The sequence below is a fragment of the Callorhinus ursinus genome, unplaced genomic scaffold (assembly GCF_003265705.2).
Source record: "Callorhinus ursinus isolate GAN/ISIS: 27379988/994484 unplaced genomic scaffold, GSC_fseal_2.0 scaffold12, whole genome shotgun sequence".
Taxonomy (NCBI): Eukaryota; Metazoa; Chordata; class Mammalia; order Carnivora; family Otariidae; genus Callorhinus; species Callorhinus ursinus.
Genome location: NW_027397074.1, coordinates 42771754 through 42780153, shown reverse-complemented (window position 1 = coordinate 42780153; position 8400 = coordinate 42771754). Strand labels below are relative to the sequence as shown.

Here is an 8400-nt window from a genome sequence, read left to right as displayed (position 1 = left end):
AGCCAGCATGGCTGTCAGGGGTCTACTCTAATCCATAACCCAGTTCTAATTCCCTAACCCAGGAAAAAAGTTTTCATTTTCTTCCCTGGGCTCAACAGATTCTTCCAGGAGACCTTTTGAAAGCTGCCCTGAAGTGTTTCGATATTCAAGTTGCTTCCAACCGAGGCAAGTGTCTGCTCTGGAACAGAGGAAGCCAGCAAATCAAATTGTTCAAAATGGCTCTCCCCCCAGACCTCTTACCACTTTTCCTTTACCTTCGCACATTTTCAGAGGCTTTAATTTAGCCCCAAGGGTAGAGGAGAAATACAGCATCACAAATAGAGGCATATGACTTCCTTCCTCTCCCAAGCGTGTTTTACAAAGGATGGGCTGGCAGTGGGAGGAGAAATCCTACAAAAACTTGGAATTTGCAGGCCTCCTAGAGCACCCAGGAGATTTCCTGTACTTCCCTGTCAAAGGGGGCAAGCCTGGACTTTGCAGGCACAGTTGCTGCGGCCACATCAAGGGCACCCGCTGCCCTCCCCTTGGCTCTGGGATCCTGGGCTCCGGGATTGCCTCTAAAAGACTCAAGTGGATGGAGGAGAACTTCAAAGTAGGCCAACTCTTTCTTTCATTTCCCACCCTGACCTTATACAGTATCTTTTGTTTATTAGTGTAAGGCCACACAGCAAAACAGATGGCTGGTTTCCAAATTCTTTAATGTGTTAAAGTGTCATTTGCATGCCACTGCCGTAATTTCAATATCTAAAAGCAGGGCCGGACCCGCTGGAATCCTGGAGATTCCAGTCTTCAAGGTGCTGGTTTTAATGTAGCTGAGAGAGAGGAGAACAATTAATTATGGCTAAACATCCAAAGCCTTCTCTAGATCGTGGAATAAATCAGTTAACAAACAATGCATTTAGGAAACATTAATATACCTTTCAACAAGGAAAACATTTGTATCTTCTTAGTTGCCCCAATCGATTAAATCAGAGGCACTTAACCACATCCCATTTCTAGGTCTCTTTTTCCGTTTTGGTCTCTTGAGGAGCATGGTTAGTTCCCTGAAAATGACAGCAATGGTGACTGAAACAACAAAAGATGGAAAACAGAAAATAGCATTTTATTGATAAATTTCAAAAGGACAAGAGCCTCAATTAGGGACTTGGGATAATTACAATACAAAATTCCAGTTTTCAAACGCTTTCTCCTCACTTCCTTCACACTCATTCAAAGTACTCCTGAAATTCAGGGTGTCTCCAACCTAGGGCTGAGTTGAGATCTTGCTCTGAAGTCTGCTCCTGGCTTCACCTTTGAAAGTTTACTTTTGGAGGCTATTCAGATGCCATGGTGTTTTCCTCTGGGGCAATCAGATTCAAACCGATCAATATTTACTCAGTCTGAAAGGGTTGTTGAAAAGGCTGCTAACAACAAACTGCTTAGCTGCTCACCCCTGTTTAATCTCAGGTTCACTGAAAGTTCAAGAAGAGATGAATGCAGTGATGGGTCACTTTAGAATGAGTCCCAGCGGTTTATCTGAGCTCTCTGCTAAAGGCAACAATTATAGTTCCATCCCTCTTTGGGAAAGGGGCAACTTTCCTATTATTCTTTTGCTAAACTGTGTTTACTAGAAACTTAAAACACTTTCCTCTCCCTTCCTGGCTTTTTTTTTTTTTTTTTTTTTTTTTTGGAGGTGGGGAGGGAGCTTCCAGTCGCCCTTCCCCAGCCTCTCTCCTTCTCTAGCTTTCTGCCAATCCACTAGGTTTCATTTGAGTTAAAATAAATTACAACGAAGATTTTTAAAATGTTAAATTAGCCTGACAGAAGAGATCCGATTTATTTCAGATGCCAAGAGCTATGAAATGAGGCTCTTCGGGCTGTTAGAGCTTATCTTCCTTGCGAGAAAGTACAGGGCAAGATTGAATTGAAATCCATTTGCGTTTGAGTAATACTGACAATCAGAGCCCCAATATCCATCTGAGATGACTTTTTAGACAGGAGGTGAGAGGAGGAAGGGGTAATTTGCTTGTGCAAAACCAAGTACCTCAGGTAGAAAGTCAACTTTAAAATTTTATACTCTCCTAGTGCATAGACTATTGAGATGAGAAAGGAAGACCCAAGGAAGCCAGTTGGGAATGATGGGAGAAGATGCTGACCACTGAAGCTAATTGCTACAGCTCTTCAGAGGTCAAAGTTCATGTAATCACTGCATAAATGCATACTAAATAGGGATTTATTAAGCTTTTCTGATGGCTGAGCACGTCTGTGGAAAAAAAAAAACAACAACGGTCACTGCTGTTTGTGCTCCTTCCCGAAGAATAATCATTCTAGCAGTAGAAGCTCTTGGAGTCTGTGTCTTTAATTTACTGTTTTGAATGACAGGATACCCTTCTGTTTTTAAAATTTTGAAATCAATGCATGGACAACATCTTTATTTTGGATGGGATTGTAAAATAACTCTCTCACTCTTAGAAATGCTATGTTTTTTTTCAATACACACAAGAATACAAGTTAGCTCGTCCTTATCAGAGAAGCTACTCATTAGATGGCTAACTTTGGTGACCTTCTCCTCTAGACAAGCCTACTTTTGCCTGCATTTTTGATAGCACACAAAAGTTCGGTCTTAGGACCTCTTGTGCCTAGATGATCAAAACTGAAAGGGACCCATTTACCCAGCCTCTCATTTTATGAATCAGAAAGATAAGGCGCCCAGAGGTGGACTGATTTGACTTAGTATTATTACCCTTACTTCCTAAATAAAAACCAGGGTAGTTTATATTCTGAGGCCCGTGTACTTCTTGATTCAAAATTCCTGATTTGATTTTGCCCCTTCCCATTTATTCTATGTGATTTTTTTCAGTCTGGATATAGTTCACAGTTTTCCACTTCTGGTTTACTAGCCATCCACTAAGTCCTTGATTTGGAAGCCATCAAGATTACTTGAATCTTTGAAATGACCTTCCAGTTGAATGTTTCTGCCATCTTCCTTGAAGGTTAAAATATTGGGCTGCTTGCCGTTAAAGACGTACGTTCTTAAAATATAAAAATAGAACAGGTAAAATTCAACACACATATATATTTGTTGTTGTTGTTTTTGAACCTAGACTAGGGAAGAATAGATGAAAGAGGAGTTGCCTGTGCCCAAGTTCAAGCTCCATTAAATTGTCAGTATCAGCTAGAAAGGGCTTAGAGACTAGCTAAAAAGGGCTTAGAGATGCAAGGAACATTCCAGGAGGTGTCTTAACCCTAAATTTTCTGTGTTTGTTTCTGTTTGGTTTATGGCATAGCATAGCCTCCGGAACTGTTCTGGTCCATATTTCTTAGTTTTCTTCACGACTCACTCATGTACCAAATACACATACAATTTAACAAAATTTCCTTGCAACACAACTTTCCACATTTTCCTTCCTTGGTGGGGTCCTGCTGATCTCAGCAGAACCTGCTGCCCAAAGGGACACCTATGGCTGTCAGTGGAATCCCCAGCGTTTTAGCGCCTTCAAATATAGCTAAACTTCAACTTCAGAACAGCAAAGCAAATAACAATCAAGCAATTCTAGTAAAGCCTAGCCTATGAACCTCCCCCCACCCAAACTCAAACCCCAATTAAGCCCTGTAAAATAGTCTGGAAAGACTGCATTTGGGTTTATTGGAAACAAATGAAAAGACCGACGTTTCTTTTTCTCAACATTTCCAGACACAACTAAAATATGAGTCTCCACTTTTTTAAACAGCCCATTAAATTTTTTTCCTATCAAAAAAATGTGGTGGAAAACGTCCAGTCACAAGCCTAATCTATAGAAATCAGATTGTTTTGCGTTTTCATTTTAGGCGTGGGCGTTCAGGGGAAAAATACGCGACGGCTTGCAACAGAAAAAAAAGCGCAAAAATTTATTGATTTTGTTTTGTTTTCTTTTTGAACTGGGATACTTTTAGCCGCCCTGGACATTTTAGACTGCTTCCTTTTAAAAGAAAAATCGCCACAGAACCACAGCGAGAATGCAGAAAGCCACGATTCAAACGAGCAGGGACCCTCCTCCCTCCCCGCCAAATATCGGCAATACGGTTCCGGGAATCTGCCCATTCTGAGGAACAAACGAGGTCCTTTCCTCAGGACGCGCCGGGGCAGCTGCCAGAGGCTCGGCTCCGGCGATCGCTCGCGGGGCAGCGCTGCGTGGTCCCAGCCGCCCGCGGAGGCTGCTGCCGCGGGGAGAGGCCGCCGGGTCCTCGGCGCCCCGCAGCGCTGGAGCGGGGCCTCGCCACCAAGGAGAAGAAGGCTTTTGCCTTCCTTAGCTTCCCCGCCTCCTCTCTCCGAATTCTTCGGCAAACGCCGCCGCACCCTTCCAGTCCCGCGCGGGCCCCACGCAGAGCCGGGCGGAAGCAGCATCCGGGCCCTTCGCGGGTGTGCGGGCGGCGCAGCCCGGCCGGCCTGGGGCCTGCGCGCCTCCCGGCCGCGGCTGGGGGCGGGCTGGCTGGGAACCGAACGTGGGTCGGGGCACCTCCCGGGAGGCTGCGAAGAGCCCCGCTTTGTCTCAGGGGGCCACTGGGCCTCCAGTTCCCTCGTTCTTTCCCCGCCAGCATCGCCTTGCTTCCAGGTGCTTCGGGACGCGGCCGGAGCTGAGAGGTGCGGCCTCAGATGCCTCAGGCGGCGGCCTGACTCCTCCTGGTGGGGGGCTCCGGGCTTCCATTCCCTGGATGAGGGACGGAGCATCTCTTCCCCAGGAAGAGAAACCCAGGTCGGAAGCCTAGTCCCCTAGTTCATCTTCTAAGATGTGAAAGGGGGAGGGAGATTTTACATCCTGCTTGCTTCCTCCTCCCAGCTATTTCCAAAATATATTTAATTGAGTAACATACTCATTCTCCTTCTAGTTCAAGTTAGATGTTTTGAAGGGTCGAGGTGAGGATTGCAGGGGTGATGAGAAGTTTCTAAACACTGGATGTTCCTCGAGCGACTAGTGCTTCTCTAGTCAAGCGAACTCGTTGCTTCTCAAATGTCCTCTTTTCAGTTGCAGAATCAAACGGCGCCTTGCCGCCTCAAGTCTCACTTCTTTCTAGAAAGTTTCCTGTCCTGCTTCCCACTCTTTGAGCTGAGCCCCTCGTCAAAACACCTTTTACACAGCGAGCTTTGTTCCACAGCACCCAACTGGGAGGGTGAACTAGACTATCCATTGGTGTTGGTCTTGGCTCCCCAAATGGATCTTAAGCTTCCTGAGGGCAGGGCCCTCGACGACTTCCGGTGACCTGAAGAGACGGCCCCTTTAGAAAGAGCTCTGGACAGGAATTCAGGACACCTGTGTTCAGTCTTTCCTCTTTCACAGTATGGGTTTGGGCAGAACTCTCAACCTTTCTATACTTTCAGATCCTTAAGTTATAAAATAAGGTGATTGTTCTTACTGGCTTTTAAGTAATTCTCTAAAATTTATATGGTTTTTCAGTATCCTGAAAATCTGGTATTTATTTAGGATTGCTCTGAGCCAAACCTTATGTCAAATACTATACATACACTAACTCATTTAATTCTTAGCCCCAAGAAAGAGATATTTTTATTATTTTGATTTTACAGCTAAGGAAATGGAGGGGTCCAAGATGTTAAGTAACTTGTCCACTGAGTCCAGAGCCCAGACTCTTATCCACTGAATTGTAGGGCTTCTCCACAGGGCCAACCACATACATCCTTTACAGAGAGTTATCAGGCTATCTCTGTTTGACCCAGGCACTATAGTGGGTAATTGCTCATTGGTAAAGAATTAGAGAGCTGGAGAAACTGATTTTAATATCAGACATCTATGCAAACTGTAGCTACACATTTTTGGGAAAATAAGCAAATGACAAATCCTTGAATGAAAACAAAGCTAAAGAGAGAGATCAAATTTCACAATAAAGTCAATGAGAAGACTAATTTAACAATAAGAGACTTTTCATATCTGACACTGATTAAGAGAACAATTTGCAGGGAGAAGAAAGATACCTTTTATATTCACAAGTTATGTCTGTGACATGCCTAACATGTGGACGGAAATGGAAATATTCAATATGAAATACAGATGTTTTGTCTCTATGAAAGCTAGCATCCGCAAGATTGGAAACATTTCAATACACGATATTCCATCTCCCAGTTTTCATTTGGTCTTTTTATATACTGCAAATCCAGTCACAATTCACATTTGGAGAAAAAGAGAAAAACTTACCTTCACTCGTAGTTTACAACTTAGCACCTCTTGGGGCACCTGGCTGGCTCAGTTGGAGGAGCATGTGACCCTTGATCTCGGGGTGGTGAGTTCAAGCCCCTCGTTGGGTATAGAGATTATTTAAGTAAATAAAACTTAAAAACAACAACTTAGCATTTCTTGACTGAGAATAACCAGAGGAATCAGGTTCAACAACTTGAAGGAATATATTATGAAGCCTAAAGAGAGCCAGTTTTTAAAAGCTGATTATTCCTAGTACTCTATTACAGGAAGTGAGATTGAGTTGTATGGAGAAGAACATACTTTTCTCCTTCCTACTTTTCTGACTTTCATAAGTGAACAAGGACTTGCCATTATTACAAACATTATAATGTTACTAATATTATGTAGTTATAGAATCACAGATCATCTAATCTGGCCTTTCTATTATAGGTGAAGAAACTGAGGCCCAGAGAGGTGCTAGCAGCAATAGTGGTAAGAAAAAATATTTGCTTATATCTTTAATATGCACTTAAGTGGATATTAAAAATGGCAGGCAAAATTAATCTCAGGATAGATATATTAATAACATCAATAATTAATTACTATATTAAGTATAGTAATTACAGTAATTAATTACACTAATAATTAAATACTGAAGATCTAAATGTTACTAAGAATAGGCAGATTTGAATAACTAGATATATGGCCAGAGGGTTTCTTCCTTCCTACTTACCTACATGACTCCTACAGAAAAGGTGGTTGTACACATCCCTCTTATCCCATGGTTAGAGAAACGGGATGATCCATTTTATTTCTTCCATTTCAGAAATTCTCTGTGTGGTTTGACAGATGAGGCAGAGACAAAAATCACGAAGAAAACCAAGCTTCTTAATTGTCCTGACCAAGCCACTCAGGTAGCATGTTAGCTCCCTGGTTGCTGCCTGATTCAGGCACCTTGGAACTTGAGGGCATCCTGGCTACATTGATATGTTCCCTATGGACCCTAAGGACTTAATTTGCAATTCATTATGTATATAAAAAATAATACCTCTACTAGAGAGATTCAGACTTTACCAAGTTGTGACAACTTATTTTTTATGTTAACATTTATTGATAGCTTTCTTTGTACCAGATGTTGAGCTAGGAGTCTTAGTGAATGATCTCAGTTTTTCTTCACGGTAGCCTTATGATGTGGGTTTTATTATCCCTATTTACAGATGGAGAAACTGAGGCTTAGGGAAGTTCTGTAAGTTTCTCACCATTACATAATGAGTGCTTAATAAAGTTAAATTTGCAGCCTATTACAGTTAATCCTCACATGCTGGAGCCTCATATCTTAAGAATGTGAGATAAAATATTTTCCTTCTCAAGCTAAAAAATAAAATGGGAGAGTAACCTTAAATTTAACTTCAGACGAATCTTAAATTTAACTTCAGCTTTAAAATGTTTGTATTTTAGGTGTAGGGAATTTCTCACTGTGAGTCAGAGAAGGCCACATCACTGCTTTCTTGGAAGAGCCATCTGTTTTAGCACAGCCCTAGTGAAGGTGCTAGAGATGGCAGTATCAGGTCTAGTGCTTTGGCAGTGTAGTTGGCACCATCAGGGTTCAGGGCAGAGGCAGGTGTCTCGCCAGACATGCTAAGCTTTCCATTTCTCTAGCCTGACTTTCAGTCTTCCTAGCAATTTTCTGAGCTACCTGTATGTTCCTTTTCCAGTTAAATCACCAATAGTCAGTTTCTGTTGCTTACAACTAAGAATCCTGATTCACGTACCATGTGGTATACCAAATGACGGTGCTTTGAAATCTCTTTTCTTAAGAGACTTTATTTTTAAGTAGTCTCCACTTCCAATGTGGGGCTCGAACTCACAGCCCTGAGATCAAGAGTCACATACTCTACCGACTGAGGCAGCCAGGTGCCCCAAGGTGCTTTGAAATTTTTTAAGGCCAGTGGGCTGTGGCAGGGAATCATAGGAGGGAAGTTGGACTCTGTAATGTGGGAAGTATCTGTATATATAAGATGGGCCAGATAGCAGCTTCTTCAAATTCTATTTTCTCTTCTTCCCCAACTCTGGGCTCTTTTTTTTTTTTTTTAAGTTTTATTTATTTAAGTAATCTCTACACCCAAGGTGGGGCTCGAACTCCAAGCCCAAGATCAGAAGTCACATACTCCTCTGACTAAGCCAGGCAGGCACCCCTAGGCTCTTTTAATGCCCATCCTTTTTGCTTTGTTAAACCCAAACAAATATATTGGGG

General features: G+C 42.6%; 1 protein-coding gene across 1 annotated transcript in view; it reads left to right on the top strand.

The window, feature by feature from the left end:
- The first annotated feature begins 364 nt into the window (after nt 1-364).
- The window catches only part of LOC141373775 (uncharacterized), a 149958-nt gene continuing 141922 nt past the window's right edge, over nt 365-8400 (top strand). The window contains exons 1-3 of the mRNA XM_073898546.1: nt 365-461; nt 3913-4600; nt 6597-6638. Of these exons, the coding sequence (XP_073754647.1) occupies nt 365-461; nt 3913-4600; nt 6597-6600 (789 nt within the window). The 3' untranslated portion in view covers nt 6601-6638. The remainder of the gene's footprint in view (nt 462-3912; nt 4601-6596; nt 6639-8400) is intronic.